A 17,494-nucleotide genomic window follows, 5' to 3' on the forward strand; every position below is an offset into this window, starting at 1 on the left:
TCACTGAGCTGATCAATATGCAAATCAGTAGCTAAGAACTGTGAAAGATGCTCTCCATCTGTTCACACAATATTGACAACTGAATCCTTCTAAGAAGCACGGTGCCAAAATGCATGCCAGTGTCGCGTCATCGGCAGTGACCTCCGCCCCCTATTTGCAGGAAGTCTGGCGATGACACAGCCTCTTCTAATCGCCGCTTCTGTCTGGCAGTAAGGAGCCCTGGGGTACGCGCAGGAGCAGTGGGAGGAGAAAGGCGATGCGCAACCATAATCTCCAGGTGATTTATGCCTGGGAAGCTGTCACCAGCCTTCTTGACCCGCGAGAGCTCCGTCATTGGCCGCAAGCATCTCCGGCGATTCCCTGGCTCCTCCCACAGCTCGCTCAGGCCACGCCCCCTTCGTGCTCTGTCGCTCGAGAGTGGGGGAGGCAGCGCAGGCACTGTCAGTCCAGCACCGGGATCTCGACAGCTGAACGGGCCACCCGGAGCGCACGCCTCGCCCCCCACCGTCCTCCGGCGTCATCCCCAGCCCCCAGGTACCTCCGGCCGATCCCTGGTGCCACAGTGGGTTCTAGTGGCCCTGTGTGCGCCGCACTCTCCCCACTACTATGTAGATGAACCATCATGAGGTTGTGCACAGCACGCCGCGCTGTCTGCAAATCGCGTTGCTTACCCTGGATGTAGCGCCGCCGCTGCTGCTTTATTTTGCTGTGTGTTCCCGGGGGCAGCGCAGCTCGTTTCCACTGCACTTTATTGGCCTCACAGTTAGTACATGGCTGAGACACCCTTTGAATCTGAAAGTGGGGAGAGTGTCCCCCCTCACCCGTGGCAGGGACGTAGCTGCCATAAGTGCAGTGGCACCGGGGCACATGAGCCCTCTGGGGCCCCAGAGCCACGATAATTGTATTATACTACCCCAGTACAGCCGCCAGAGGGGCCCTTCTCCTTGCTTGCTCTGCAATCTTTGCTACACTGCTGAGCCGTCATGTGTTGTTAGTGGCCCTGTCGAGATGGACCCCTGCCAGCCCCTCCTAGTATTGCAACACTCCCACTGCCTGTCATCCACTCTCCCGCGAGCCCGGTATGCACCGGGGCTGCAGGGAGGAGGGAAGCGTGCAGTGCAGGATGCATCCGGTTCATCATCCGACGTCTTTCTTGTGTATTCAAGTCAGTAGGAAGGAACTGTCTAGAAAACTGAGAATCCCAGTATGTATTTGCAGGCTTACCACTGATGCTCGCTGTTTCTTCGGCTCTGACTGGTTTGGTAGTTATATTTTTTTAGATGGCGTGTGAGCTCATAGACGCAGGATGCCACATTGTTACTTTATAGATTCAGCTTTCTAGCAACACTCGATGTGTCCGTTTTCAGTTCACCGCTGCTACTTTTTAAGTCCAGGAATAGATACTCTGAAATAGCTTGCTTAATCTCCACATGGGCCCCTCGCGGCGGGATGCCTGGCTTTCACCTTGCGGATGCCCTGCCGGGTTATCTCACAGGGGAATACCAGGACGGGTTCCCTAAGCAAGCGCTTAGAGACCGCTTGGTGATTTGCGCTATATAAATTCCCTTACATTTACATTTACATTTACATTAAACCACTCCCTAGTGAGCGGCCACCACGTATTCGTGGAAAGTGCATTTTATGGAGATGCACACTTACTGTGCTCAGCAGGCTGATAATGCACCCCAATGTGCTACTTATCCTTGGGGTGGAAATATATATATTTCTGTAACATGCAGAAGCATTTGACTTTAATACATAAAATGATTTGTTGTAGTGCGCACACCATGAACTCTTGTATTAGGAGGTGCTCTCATAAGTGATGACATAGAAAAAGGAGGCTCTTTAAGATAAAGTATTTGCTTAGGATTACACTATTTGGTCGGGTGGTGAAGGCAGGATTGGTCGCCATTTTTCTGGTTTCACATTTTGCAATTTACCCACTACATGGTTACCTCTTGTCTTCTTTTAACACCAAAGGTTAATGCTTTTTTTGTTGTTTAATTCCATGCGTATGATGGTAGGCCGTAGGCGGCAGACAGACGCCACTTCATAGATCGGCTCGTTTTGGGCTTGAGGGTCCAAGAGGAACTCGAGCTGAGCCTTAAGTGTCTCTATCAGAGAGTTCAGCAGATAGCCGTCCGCTCTCCTGTTTGCTTCTGTGTGATCTGACTCTTCTGTACTTGGCAGGGTCTGGATGGTAAAGTGTAAGGACACCCAACTCATCCGAGGTGGTCCTCCCCTCCATTCCCAGGCTCACTATTGGCAGGGATGTCGGATCCTGTGCTTGATATTAAGGGTCTGACGGATCCTATGCTAGGGTTGCGTGTGTTTCCGTCTCGTGTGTCTCTCTCCTCTTCTCTCTCTTACCATTGGTTCGGGCTGGCTGAGATCTTGGGTCTGGTTGGAGCTACTACCCAAGATGGCAATGTACGACCATATTACACATATTACCTGTTACGTATTTTGGGGTAAGTTGAATTGAAAAGGTGCTTTGTTGAAGCTGTTATCTAAAAGGTGCCAGTAGAAATATGCGACATAGTGTCTGCAACATTTAACACATACTTATGGATTGCCACACAATAAGCAGCATCATTTCCAGATATAATAAATATAATTATATAAAATCAATATAAAAGTTGTTTCTAGCTCAGTACATCAAAGTAATACTTAAATAGAATGTGCCAAGTAATGCCACAGAATTTGATTTTTCTTACCCTTTATTATATTTCTCCTGTGCCACATAATCCTAGTGACCCTGACAATGGCTGTCATTATGATGATGACACCCTATTTGGGGTTTTGTAACTCTACATTTTATGCAATAAATGCAAATGTAGACCGCTATACATGCATCACTCTTTGTTTATTTTCCAAGTTGATCTGCGAGGGGAACATGTTTCGACAAGGTCAGTACTGGAATCCTTTGGAATCATGGGAAGGGGAAAAAAAGATTCAGGTATGGTGTGCTAGAACCACACCACTGGTACAGCCAACACCCTTTCCCATCTAATTTTGATCACCAGTTGGAACACAAGTGATCGTGGAGGAAAACAAACAAATGCAGGTCCTTCTTAAACCTCTTTTGAAGCTACAGAAACACATCCAGATACATTAGCAGCAAATAGAATCAGAATCAGAATCAGAAACAGCTTTATTCGATTTTTAAGATTCAAAACCATAAAAGCAGATATACATCAGATTTCATACATTAAAAACAGACATTCAGAGTTAAAAATAACAGCATAGTAAAAGTGAGCTAGTTCATAGAGATCCTGAATCTAATAACAGTTTTTAGGAACGTAGAAACCGAAAAGATAAGAAATTCATCATCTAACATTTGTAGTCTGACCAGAGCTGCTCTACATTGTCTCAGCCCTAGCTTTTTTAAAACTGGTCGTAAAATTCTTTTTCTAGGTTCCGAGTAAAACTTACAAAAAAGAATACAATGAAGGGAAGTTTGGACAGAAATATGGTCGCAGGGACATGGAGTAAGTTCCTTGAGCCAGCAATTCTTCTCGGGGAATGTAACCATTCTATGAAAGATGTCAGCCCTAAAACGAGATAGCAGCATACGGGTATAGCAGCTGGGAACTACTTTCAAATATGGTTGTATGCCCTGGTGAGTGATAAGTAGCTGATTGGCCATGACGGAGCTCTTGTGTTTCTCTAACATCCAGCGTGCCTCTGAAAGGGAATGCAGACAAATTTGCTTGAATTTCCTTCTAGAGAAATTCGTCATGCTTGCTGGAGAGTTAAAGAACTCCGGATGGCCTAGCTCGATAAAAAATTTCCTTACATAATTAAGCCAGGGAATTTTCAGTGCTCCATGTAAGCCTAGGCAATCCTTTATTATTTCCCTATTTAGGGCTGTCTCAGTTCCAGACCAGACTTTATGCCACAGCAAAATGGGCTCCAGTTTAATAAGGTCAGCAATGTAGGGCACACCCAGCTCTTGATGACAGGCATAAGAAGAAGTTGACCCCGGCACAGCCAGTAAATACCGCAGGAAAATATTTTGACAGATCTGAATTTGAGTGCTTGAGGTATTCACAATCCCCCAAATTCCTGCACCATATATTGCAGTTGATACACACTTAGCTCTATAGATATCAAGCAAGACTGGTACCGGGCGGCCTCCGACCTTGTTTGAAAAATGTTTGACCGCCCCAATTGTTCGTGAGAAAGCTAGCTTTCGGGAATCACCTGCCGCGATCCAAGTTCCCTTACTGTCAAAAGTGATACCTAAATACGAAAAAGTATTAACAGTCATGATTTTCGTGTTAGATAAAAATGAATTACAACTAAGGCTATTCTTTTTTGTACAACACATATTAAATGTTTTGCTTATGTTGATCTTTAGGCCTCTACTGCCCATGTATTCGGAGAAACTAATGATCGATCTCTGGAGACCGATTTGGGTCCGGGCCATGATTACGGCATCGTCTGCGTATAGGAGAATGGGGATAAAGGAGTTGCCAATTTTGGGGTAATCCTGTTTATCTGCCAGGAGGTGAGACGCGACCGAGTTAATATATAAGTTAAATAAAAAAGGTGCTAAAATACAGCCTTGTCTCACGCCCTTTTCTATAGAAAATTTGGATGTACAATCCCCCTTTTCCCCATAACGTACCCTTGCGCCCGCCTCCCGATATAGTTCTCTGATGAATATGAGGAGGTTTGAGTCCACTCCCATTTCCTGCATAGTTAGCCAGAGTTTATTATGATTGATACAGTCAAAGGCCGAACTCAAATCTACAAATGTGAGAAATAAGTTCTCTTGTTTTGCTTCGACGTACTTGGCTACAAGGAGTGCTAAATTCAGACCTTGCTCAGTTGTGCCTAGACCTTCCCTAAAGCCATATTGAAATTGGGAGAGAGTGCCTGTGTCATTCACCCATACTTGTAGTTTGTCGAGTATGACTCTCCCCGCTATCTTCATAAGTGAATCAAGTAAAGAGATCGGTCTGTAGCATTTAGGTGAGCTACGATCTCCTTTCTTGAAAATAGGTACTACAATGGCTTCCTGCCAGGTCTTTGGGAACCCCGTTTTGGTAAAACTGTTAAGAACGTTGGTTAGCAGGGGGGCCCATAACTTACTGTTAGCCTTAAAGACATCTACGGGAACACCGTCCGGCCCCGGGGCCTTACCTGCTGGGCTCTTATTGATGGCTGTCATAACTTCCTCCATAGTAAAATCTATATTTATTGGATGGAATGCTGTGTCCTTATTACCTGGATTAAAATCCCCTTCTAACTCAACCTGAGAGTCCTTAGTGTAAAGTTCACGGAAGAAGGACAACCAGCCTTCTTCCGAGATTGCTATTACAATGGAGTCTGTGGAATCTTTGGAAAAAAACGGAGCATTCACCGCTTTCCAAAATGCAGTATTATTTTTGGAGATACAGGTTTCCCGGAGAGTACTCCAGGCTTCCTGTTTAATTTGCTTTTTCCTTTTTTTTACTGCCTGTTGGTACGCAGATCTGGCTGATCTAACTTCAGCCATTACCCTAGGCTCCCTTTTTAATTGTTCCATTAAGTGAGCGTGGGTCTTACTACACTCTCTATCAAACCATCTCTTAATTTTGTTTGCCCCAGAATGCAGTGGTCTCGTGAGTAGCTTTTTAATTTCCTCCGAGATGGTAAGGAAGGCATCATTGACTTTGGGAGGGTCGATGAGCTCTGCGAGACAGATATTAAATTCCTCTTCCTTTGAGCCAATTAATTTGCCTAGGAAGGCCACTGGTTCCACTTTGTCCCATTTAAGGGTATAGCCGTTCTTCTTCACGAGTTCAAGATTGAAGTCGTACAAGGTCTGGGTCTTAGTAGCCATGTTCTGTTTGCCCAGCATTATATCAAGGGACATGCTAAGCGGTAAGTGGTCGCTCATTGCTATCTCACATGTTTCAAACGCAAGAATATGGTAAGAATAGCGTTTGGATATTAACATAAAGTCAATTGTTGATTTACAACCCCGTCCAATGAATGTGGGGTTAAAAGAGACTGGTGGGGAGCATAGTTCGTTCACAAAGCCCAGGTCCAGGGAGAAAAGAATCTCATTAAGGTGTTTTCCCAGGGATGTATGTGAAAAGTGTGTCACAGTGACATCATCCATTTCTCCCAGTCCACATAGGTTGTGGTCGCTCAATGGGCATAAGAAACAATTAAAATCACCCATCCAGATCACACAGCTATCAGTGCGTTCTTTTTCATCTATATTTTTAAGGCTCTCGAGTAGTTCTTTGTAGGTCGAGGCCCATGCATCTTTCGGAATGTTATTATAGAGATTGATCAGGTTAATATGTTCATTACCTCCCAGAGTAATATGCAAAATCTGGTAAAAGGTAGAATTGGAAAAAAAAGAAATCTTAGTTTCCTTTAAGCAGTTTGAGACATAAATACAAAGGCCTCCTTTATTTCTCCCTCTCAGAGTGTGTACCGCTGGTGTATGGTAAGTACGGTAGCCATTCATATGAATAGGCTCAACCGTCCAACATTCCTGAAGGCAGACAATCGAGAACTGTTTAATAAAGGAAACCCAGTTTATGTCAGCTAACCTGGAGTACAGCCCTGCAACATTCCAGGATAGAAATCTGACTGAATGGCATGTGTCGCCCTCTGGAGATGAAATCACTATGGGAGTTGCGCCAGGAGCGCCAGGTTTGGTGGATTCGCTCCTCGACAGTGAAAGATGGTCAGTTTTCTCATTCTCCTCAATGTTAATAGGGATAGATCCTACGTTGTTCTTTAAGGAAGTTGGCGGTTTTGCGGGCCATCGATTAGTCGCAGAAGTTGATTTATCACCCACTATGGCTTCCCCCACAGGATCAAAAGCATTAAAATTTAAGGGTAGTCAATCGACCATGTCCAAACAACTATACTTGTTAGACAGTGGGAAGGTCTCCAACCAGCCTTGTCTATGTGTAGGCAGCATACCTCTTGCCTGGTTTGTATGTATATTTGCTCTCCCTACTAATTCCCACTGGTTATTTACTAGATGATGAGGATAAAAATAATCGAGAGGTAATGGGGTGATGTTTGTATTAGGGTCAAAAGATTGTGCGTGCTGGATATATTTTACAGCCTGAGTGTCCCTAAAATTGACAATTATGCAGTCCCCCGGTATGTCTTTACTCCTTCTACCCACCCAACTAACTCTCCGTACAAACAAGATTTTGGTATGAATGTTAGGAGGGAGGGGTCGGTTGAAATTAAGCCAATAAATAGTTTTGTTCCTGAGTTCCAGATAAGACTCGTTGGTTTTTCCCTGCAGAGCAGGTACTCCCGCCAGTATAATGACGTAAGGTGAGGATTCTGGGGGAAGGTCTAAGATGGGTAATTTAGGAACAGCAACTTGGGCGGGAGCAGGTCTATTTGCTACCTCATGGCTATCTTGTGGAGTAGGATTGTTGGTTTTATTATTGACTTCCGATGGGTTCTGCTGGGACTTTACTCCTGCATGGGAATTTTGGAGACCACTTCTAGGCGTGGTTTTTTCAGTGCAGGCTGTATTTGCACGATTGTCCCCTGTAAGATCCAGGTGCTTGTCGATTAACGGCAAGGCCATAGGGGGAGGGGTTTTTTCTTTTGGGTTACTGGCAGATTTGGCGGGATGAGGGTGTTCTTGGAGCTCTCTAAGTAGGTCTGTCCTCAGAAATTTATTAATTTCTAAACTAGCAGAGGCAGTCTTTTCTAATTTCTGTAGACGCTCCTCAATCTTGGAGAGTCTATCCAGGATTAAACGGGTAGAATTTTCAAACACCTCTATTATTTTAGCCTGAAACCCGACATCTAATTGCCTGGCCTGATCTGAGGTGGCTTCATTCAGAGGGTGTTCAGCAGCAAATAATATAGAGCGCTTTAGAGCAAAAGGAAGTTAACTCAAGTTTTTCAGGTGGTGGGTGGCTGTCGATGGCTGAAAACTCCTCGATGATCAGTATTTTTCTGCCTAACTTGCTCTTTTTAACCACAGACCCCGTCTTTGCTGTAAAGCAGGTTTCAGTTCTGTAATTCAGTCTATTTCGTAAGTCTACCGATGTGATTTTCTGTAGAAAACGCATATCTGTGATGTTCTTAGTACAACTTTTAACAGACATCTATTAACAATTGCTTGATATAGGCCCATCAAATTTGGCTTTCTTACCTAAAATACTAGAGTTGTGTAACAGCCCATGTAAGAGTAAGCAAAGGCAGATGTTTACAATTTACACCGTCTTTTCTACACTAAATCAACAATTTCAGCTTGTGACTCACATTAATACAGCAGAGCAAATGTGATCATTATGTAATATTGGAGCCTTTGCCCCAGGAACTAATTTGCTGTTGTTTTTTTTTTTTAAACTGCTTCGAAGGAATTATTGTGTACCTTTAGTCTGTGTCTGTGATAGGCCTCCAGGGATGCACCAGCCGTGTATCCCTTTTCTTTTGCATTTGATATCTACCTTCAAACACAATTGTTGCATTTACACCACCATATTAACTACAGCAATATAATCCATACAGCAGCCATGTTGCGTATGGGCTGTAAGATTCCAGTTTGTGTCACCTAATGCACAAAAATAGTAATTGCAGCTTTTACTTTACAGAGCCGAAAAGATCAAGTTGCTTCTGACTATTTATTGATGGTTATTTTGTGACTTTGCAATAGCTCACACCTAGCTCCAAAGGGAATTCAAGAGCTTCTAGAGAGCATTTCTGTTGTGTCAAGATTAACAAGTATAAGAATATGTGTATCTCTTGGCTATAGATCAGAAATTACTATCCTTTCAATCATCAAACAAGCTCATATATCCACTCCATTTTCCCCTCAATACTGAATCTATAAGAAGCACTTGTCATGGAACAAAATTGGTAAAATATATCTGTATTTTAATAATCAATGTAAATTCATCAAAAAAATCATTTATATAACACAATAAATCATACACAAATACTCATACACAATTAAAATGATAAAATCGCAAAACGTTTTTTTGCAGTTTTAAAAAAAAAAAGTTTTTTACATGCTATAAGAAGGAGAACAATAATAGACAAGCAGGTGAATGGGAATATTTTATTACACACAGCTTCAAAGGTGGCCATCTTGGATGCGCTTGCAACCGTAGTGGCCATCTTTAAACCCTTTTTTAATACAAATTATGTTTAAAGAATCCCACCTTGGATGAATGCACATCCACAGTGTCCATCTTTGCACTGGATTTGTGCACCTAAAACAAATCCATATAAAGATGCCGGATGTGACTGCTTCTGCGGGTTCTTTTTTTTTTTTTTTACAATGGCCAGCCACCATTAGTGTGGTGGGCGACAGAAAACTAGGTGGGGCGGGGCAGGTTAAGAGGAAGCATAGTGAAAGAGAAGAGATTATGTTGAAAAAAAAAAAGTGAGGCTAAGAAAAAGAGAGAGAGGGGAGGGGGAGAGAGAGTGAAAGAATCAAAATAGACCCTCATGTGCACTGCAATAAAAGGTCTGGTGTCAGCAGTGGAACAACACATCAATCCAACAAAACACAGTGAGACCGAATGCTTGTAGGTGGGACAAACAGAAGACCAGACAAAAGCTACTGAAACCAGAGCAAAGAAGTTAGATCAAAAACTTCCAGTCAGCAGCAAGGGGCTTACCCAAACTCTACCCTGTTAATAGAATGTATAGCAGACAATTAGACTCCAAAAGAGCCTGTAGCCGAGGCTTACAACTATTGAATCCTGACAAGTACTAGTAAAGTTACAATTGAAAATAAAGTTCCACAGCCTTGAAGTATCGCTGATCAATCTGAGCTGACTCTAGTAATTATTGCAACATAGCAGGACTCTCTTAGAATGCTTAACTCCAGGAAAAAAATAATTCTTGCAAAACTTCAAGACCATAAATCCTAAACACAAACCAATCTGACTTTCGCTTCAGACAAAGAATACTACATTGATCAAAGTATGGGACAACCTACTGGAAGAAGCAGAGCTGAGCCCAGTATACTCTTCCTCCTCCCACCCCCACCTCCTACACCTTCAACGCTGTGACCACAAAATTCTCATCTACTGGCTCCAATCAGTAGCTTTTTATTTCAGACCCTTCCACCAAGTGTTTCAGATCATTCATCTCAGACTGCAGCCAACACGTGGGAGATGATATTCCCCAATTCCAGCCCATATACATATGAAGTTCCTCGACACCCCTTCTAAATTAACATAATACATCTTGCAGACCAAACTTTCTCTCACATCTTTATCAGACACTTAGAGTAAGGAAACTTGGTGCTGTATGGGATACGTACCTCGACTTCCAAAGTGGAGCTTTAGTGAAATGTACCCAGTTAATGGAATCTCATTAAAACAAAATTGCCTTGCATCCCTCCATAAAACAATCACGTGGAATGGGGCACTGGTCAACTCCTGAATGAACAAAGGGTGCACTATACTGTTCTACTTGTCTACCAAGTAAACAGAAGATTTAGTATGGAGCTTCAGTTTTGGGCGATGGAAAATAGTGGTCTTTTACCTCCATCCAAGAAGCCTTCATTGGATGCCCATGTTATAGAAATTTCTTTCAAGAGCCTGTATCTTACTTACAAATGCCCAGAAGACTCCGCACCAACTTCCCTTTGAAAAAATATCCAGCATTAGCAATTGTAATGCCTGCTCTTCTCTAATCAAACAAACTAGCTTCCCCAGAATCCTAAGAAACAGAAGAGGAGACAGATTCTTCTATGCCAGTGACCCTGCGTACCGGAAGGCCTTATGCAGGATAGCTGCAAATGCCCCAAACTTGTGTTCTTCAGGACAAAAGTAGGTACCTCCCTAGACTGACTTCTGGCCAGGATTAAACCTGCATACTGCCTCAGGTTTATGTCTGATATGAGTTGGCTATAAAGTGTTGTGATGCAACTCACATTTAATGGGATGACTTCTCCTCATTCCCCACCTACGGCATGGAAAGTTACATGCTGGCCGTGCAACTATATGGCTCTTAAGGGAGGGACATAAAACTGTAATAAAGATAGGTGACTTTCCATCAAGAGTTTCGTTCCAAATATTAAAAGCAGATTTTCAAAATATTTGTATTGTATCAAAATAAATGAAACTGGGCAGCATTAGAGCCTCCGCAGTAAGGAAATAAAGCATGTTTTCAATGCTCCCTGGCTGAGCTGTTCAGTGACTGCTTGACATTGAGGATAGGCGTCTCGCATAACCTGTATATTTGTTACTCAGAACTATTTTTAGCACGTGTGTTTAATTATGGTATCTGCTCTAAAAGAGGCCTTATCAAACCGCAGCTGGCAATCAAATAGTCTCTAGATAGGAAGTACATCTGTTCCTATGAAAACATACATTTATCTGAACGCTTCATGCCTCAGAAATACTGCCCAATGCCTGCAGTTTAGAAACAGTCTGAAGGCACTTCTTTGCACCTGCCCTTCCGTTCATTAAACCGATGCTCTCGCCATGCTTCTGTTTACTGTTCCTTTTACCAAGTACCTTTTCCCCCTCAAGTGCCGGGCGTTGCATTAGTGGGTGGGGTTCATGACGAGGTAGTCTCGTCATGTGCACAGCGCGACCGTGCTCCATGACGAGACTATCTCGTCATGGGCACAGAAGAGGTTAAGAACTATAGCGAGTGCAAGTAGAGAGTGGCCATGAGTGGACTGTGTCCCAGCGCAATATTAAGGGATGGCACTTGTTAAAGGGGTAGTGGAGGAGGCCAATGAGAAGACTTTTGCAATACTTGACAATGCTCAGGACCAGAGCACAAATCTGGGTCTCTGCAGAGTGGAAGGTAAGGTATAAGATAAACTCATAAATTGCTCTCTGATGGTGTGAGAACCTGGATTATTATTTGGGGAGAATGGTAGACCACCACAAGTAAGATTGAAACTATTGTCGTTTGGTCCAGTAAAGGTTTCAGTAATTTAAACATGAGTTCAATCCCTGGAGCTATGGCATGTAGCAAACCGGCTTACTGGAAGAAAATGTGTTAAGCATTTAAAGAAGTTCTACAAGAGTTAAGTTGAAAACTCAATGCAATAAAAATCCCACTCCAATTTATAGCAATAGAGAATATTTACCATAATAAAATGACAAAAATCCAATAAGGCCGACTGGAGAGATGAATTTTTAAAGATTTAAATAAAAATGGTGCTGCAAAGGGCCAACTGAAGGAAACCGGTCATGCTAGACTGGGACAAGTGTAAGGTTAGGGCTGACTGTAATGGATCGTGAGTCAGATATAGAGATCTGATTGATCCTGTTTGGAAAGTTACCTTCACAGTTAGAACATTTCAGATAAGGGGGAGTCTTGCGCGGGCCAATCTGCAGACTGGATCCGAAGACTGGCTCTTTGACAATGGGTTGATGAAGGGCAGTGGCGGCTGGTGACATTTGAAAGTGGCAGGGCGTAAAATTTGTAATGAATGCTCAGTGTTGAGCGAGCTGAACTGCGATAAGGAGGGTCCGGGGGGTTCTCCCCCCGGGATAATTTTGAAAAACAAGTGGGCAAATGGTGCATTTTCAAGCAAATTTGAGAAAGCAAGAAGGTTAATAAAGCAATTGTAAACTGTCCTTGCAGAAAGGGGGGCAACGATGAATGAGACTGTGGTGTGTTCAGTACCTTCACCTGTCAATGTCTACTCATGTTGCACCAAGGAAGATGGTGTTTATTGAGACATGATCTCTGTGGTCACCCTGGAACACAGTGGAGATCAGTGTTCACCGAGCCACTTATTTTAGTAAGCCTGCTCTGCGACTGCAAGAATTGCATGGTCCTCACTATCGGCCATTCTAAGAAGGCATCATGATAATCACAGGAGAGCAGTATCTGAGCGTACACCAATAAGATGCTCCAGGTGGAGTTGACATCCTATTAGCCACCTTGGAACCCTCATGAAATAGTGTTCGTTAAGCCACTGGTTCTGCAAGCACTTGCAGAGACCCATAGAGCACTGTGCTATCCCACCGTAGGGCACCACACAGCTAGTCACGCACGCAGGAACACTACTGGCAACAATTTCTACCATAACACCTACTTCAGGAGTCCCATCCCGTGGCACCATGGAGTAAAGGGTCCAACTTGTGACAGTGCAATGACAACATTAGGAGACTGACCCTACGGTCCAACAGAGCATGGTGTTCATCCCAAAAACCAACCAAGCTCAGTATCTGTCCCAAAACCTGGCATAAGAGGATGCCACATAGTGCAACATCACTCAAGAAACCTATTCTAGGAGGCCACCCTAGAAAACCATGGAGGGAACAGTTCACACTGGAGCATCTCAAAATGAGGTGTACACCATACAGAACCACCTATTCTAAAAGAGAAGGTAGAGAAAGAATCCATCCTGCCACTTATTCTTAAAGAAATCTCTCAGATAAAATGGAAGGTAGTGTACAACCCAATAAATCTTCTAGAAGGTTACATTAACAAGGTGTTCACCCGTCAAAACACCCGGCACCACAGATTGCCTCAACACCGATTCTAGGAGGGGGTTCAATTTTGGAAACCCAGGAGTGAAGGGATCACCTGGTGACTCAATGGAGCAAGCGTCTCCACCTTGGGCACCACAGACTGCAGACTATTTGCAAACAAGTGTTCTACGAGGACCAACCTGAGACACCATGAGGTGGAGAAAACCAAATGAGGGATTCTCCCTTGGAGGTCATGGGATAAGGGCACCTCACACTGACTCTGCATAGCATATTGGTACTCAAATTATCTGCTGCAGTAGGCCATCCTGACAGGTCCCAGGATCTTCTATTTACTGGACACACCTCCAGGTGGAGGCCAGTTTTTCAAATGCAATGTTATGGCGGTATCTTTTGTAGCCAAACAAGACCACTGATTTTCACAAGCCAATACGGAGAAGTGTAGCTCACTGGTTAGAGGAGGCATACCCTGAAGCAGAGGTCAGACCTGGGACCAGGGTTCAATTCCCGACGCGGCAGGGTCTGGAGCCCAATTGTCCACAGACTCGATAATTCTCGCTTTGGTGCCTACTCTAAGCACGAGTTCACACTATGCAGCTCTGGGCAACAAGCTTGCTTAATCTCCACAATGGCCCCACGCGGCGGGATGCCTGGCTTTCACTTTGGGGATGCCCAGTACGGGTTATCTCACAGGGAAAAACCAGGATGGGTTCCCAATGCAAGCGCCGAGATGCCCAAGGGTAATTTGAGCGCTATATAAGACCGCACATACATACATACATACATACAATACTGGAATGACTCACTGTCAGATCCAACCTTGGATGTCAACACGCCGGATTTGCAGGTCAGACTCATTCTGAAAGAGTAGCAGGACTGCTCCTGCCATACAGGCCCTTAGTGCAATGTGAAGGATTATTGCTAAGAGCGACAAACAGTGAACCCTTGTCTGGAGGATGATCCGGGAGGAAGGAGACTAGAGTTGAGGAAAGCATAAATGTTTAGAAGTTTCCTTTGAAATCCCCTTTTCACCTGTGCAAAATTAAAGGCTTTTTAAGTGACATTGAAAAGAAGATGCCCTTCACAAGCACAACACCACCAGGCCCACCTTAAAATGATAACACAGAGTGAAAAAATAAGTAATATCATTTTTACAATACATATATTGTTCTTTGGTTATAAATATATTACATAGAAAAATAAAGTAATGAGAACAAAAAGAACTGAGCAATGAGAGGCCATTGTGTAGGAATCGCTGCTTCTACAGACTTTCCTGCTCCTCGGAGTACATACAGCGACTTAAGAGAATGGATTTGGTGTAGGAGCAATGAAGGAAGAAACTGCTTCAAGAACATTTAAGAGGCAAAAACTAATTTAAAAAGATGTACTTTGTGCAGCAATAATTCTGCAGTTCGCTTTAGATGCTACTTTGGAGTCTACAAAATCGCACAGCCCTGGAGCTGGCTCAGCAGCTGCACAAGGGCATACACAGATCTTCTGTCCACCCAACTGAACTATTGATCCATTCCTTAAAATGGTTCCAATGTACAAGGGAATATGCAGCTTGAGCAGCGCACTTCTGAAGGAGAACAGTGGAAATGGTCTCAAAGGACGGAGAAATGCGCCACAGCCTAGCAGTAGTCCTGCAAGTGCACAGAAGCACATGTATTGAAATAGCTCCAAGGCACAATGGAGCACAACTCTGAAAATGGTTCCAAGTTGTACAAATCTTAGAATGGCGAAGGTACACAGGAGTATGTAGGACTGTCAGGAGATCTAGGAGGCCGGGGTGGTTGGGGGTGTTGGATGGATGCACTGAAGTGCACAACTCTGGCAGCACCCCATGAGTGTGCGAAAGCCATCCAGAAGCACAGCTATGGAAACGACTGCAGGATACATGCAAGTTCATAGCTCTAGAAGCGTGGTGCATGTGGAGTTATGGCCAATGCTCTGTTTCCAATGGAACAGACAACATAATTTGGCCAGATGTTGGATGCCAGATGTCAAGCTACTAACTACACAGAAAGAAAACTAAGTATGTGAGCAATACATCGCTCTAAACATACTAGACCTTGCTTTGTCATGTCAGCCATGTATCTACCGTGGTGCTAAAATTTCTGTAAGTATAGGCGATATTATTAGCCTAAATTGAAATGTATCCCATTTTTTTCAACGTTCAATTAGTAAACCGTGACCCCACAGACATGTAAATGCTCATAATGACAATAAGCACTCAGCTATCTGAAAATCAAGTCAGCAGACACTGAAATCTGCCCAACATTGGCAACATCATACAAGTAGTCCTAAAGTGTTTCAAATAATTTTAAAAGGTGCAGCAAGAATCTAATGTGTTATATTTTTCAGACTGGACCTTCAATTCTTTAATTTTCTACATTGACTTGAAACAAGGTGCCCAGTACTATTTTTAAGCTCCCTGGTTTAGAAAGTAAAGAGGGCTCTAGCGTTCTGCCATCTGATATGGGCCCAGGTATAAAGTTAATGCGCTTGCTAATCACACCGCAGTGCACCAGAATCTTAGGTGGGGACAAAAGAGCAGCAAAGCACCCACAATAGCCATAATCGGAGTCCCTATTACTTGCGTGGGCAGCATTGAGAATGCTCTAGCAAGTGCGCGCATACACAGTGCAAAATAATCAGAGGCAAAAATAATATGCAACTTTTTCTCGCCTGCTTTTTGCCTCGTTGAACTGTCTTCCCTTACCTTGACTGTGCTCTCTCTTTCGGTCACTGTTATCTGTCGACTTCATGATGATCAGTCCGATGAGGGAGGTTGTTAATGACCACATGCACCTGAGGGTGCCCACCACCTTCTCTGCTTCGTCCTCAGCTGATGGCATCCAGACACAACACAGGCCTTCAAATAGCAGCACAGGAAGCACACCTGGAGTCTGTGCAGTGAGTCTTCAAAAGTCCTGTAGACAAACTGCGCAGACTCAATTTTTCAGTTTCCCGCGCTGCCTGCAGCCTCTACCCCACCCTTTCCTAACTCGTCACAGGGATGGACCAACCCCTTGTGACGAGTTGGGAAAGGGTGGGATGACCATCCTCTCCACTCCCTGACTGACGTGAAGCTCCTTGGGCAAACTTTACTCTCACGTCATTAGGGGGTAAAGACTGGTCCTCGGGGCTAGGTCTTTGCCGAGCTGATGGCCTCAGGGCAGTAAGCTCGCCAGCCCGGCAAATACTATTGGATCAGGGCAAGTCCAGAGGGAATGCAATGCATCGGCGTGATGCTGAGGCATTACTGTGTGTCACGTGACTCATCACGTCATCACAGCAACAGCTGAGACAAGAGGTGAGAGTATTTTTTTTTTAAAACTAGACAACTACTTTGCTGACTCTGGGGACGGAGTGTTAAAGTAATGGGGGTGGATCCCCGACGCCCTCATTCAGAATCCGCCGCTGATGAAGGGTAAGGTCTCGGTGAAGCAGTCGATGTAGGAGGGAAACGTGTCTGGAGTTTGCTTCCAGGAAGTTGAACCCGTCAGTCTGATGCTGCTCAGCGTCGGACCCAGTGAAGCTTTCTACCTTAGGACTGAGACATTTTTCCCTTGGAGTCCACTTCTTTGTCCTGGTTACAAGTGGGAACAGGTTCAGTCCTTAGCGTTCTCCTCGCAGGTCTCAACAGCAGGTGCAGTCCTTCTTCTGTCTCTCACAGGTCCAGTAGTGTTCTGAAGAAAGTGCCCAGGAGTGCCAAAGTATGGGCTGAGTATTCGCAATGAAGGTAGTAATGTCTTAACTAAAGCATGTAGGGGCAGCATTCGGATTAAGGGGAAAACAAAAATCGATATTATTGCAACCATTAACAACCCACTGTGTTTATGGGGCTAAATGGGCCAAATATATTGAAATTGGGCACAATTAGTTAGTTTTCAGAGGCTCTGCTCCTCAAGGCACGTGTTATTGCAGTCTCGGCATGACATTTCTTTTCAAAGCATGGAGCCACAGCGGGTATCCTCGTGTCAGCAGGAAAGAGGGTGGCCAAGGAAATAGGACTACGGTCAGCAGGGTAGCCTGCCGGTGCATAGTCCTGTCCTGGGCTTCTGCTATAAGAAATAAACTGA

The 17,494-nt window shown here is 44.1% G+C and overlaps 1 protein-coding gene across 4 annotated transcripts in view; it reads left to right on the plus strand.

Annotated features, from left to right (window-relative positions):
- The first annotated feature begins 250 nt into the window (after positions 1–250).
- Positions 251–17,494, plus strand: part of ME2 (malic enzyme 2) — a 110,676-nt gene continuing 93,432 nt past the window's right edge. Inside the window, exon 1 of one of the 4 annotated variants that reach the window (XM_085629775.1) lies at positions 251–534. In XM_085629775.1, the coding sequence (XP_085485901.1) occupies positions 285–534 (250 nt within the window). In that variant the 5' untranslated portion in view covers positions 251–284. Of the gene's footprint in view, positions 2,472–4,363; positions 4,514–17,494 lie in introns of those variants that run through there. The other 3 variants (XM_085629784.1, XM_085629803.1, XM_085629794.1) reach the window with 3 other exon arrangements.

Source organism: Triturus cristatus, chromosome 2_1 (genome assembly GCF_964204655.1).
Source record: "Triturus cristatus chromosome 2_1, aTriCri1.1, whole genome shotgun sequence".
Taxonomy (NCBI): Eukaryota; Metazoa; Chordata; class Amphibia; order Caudata; family Salamandridae; genus Triturus; species Triturus cristatus.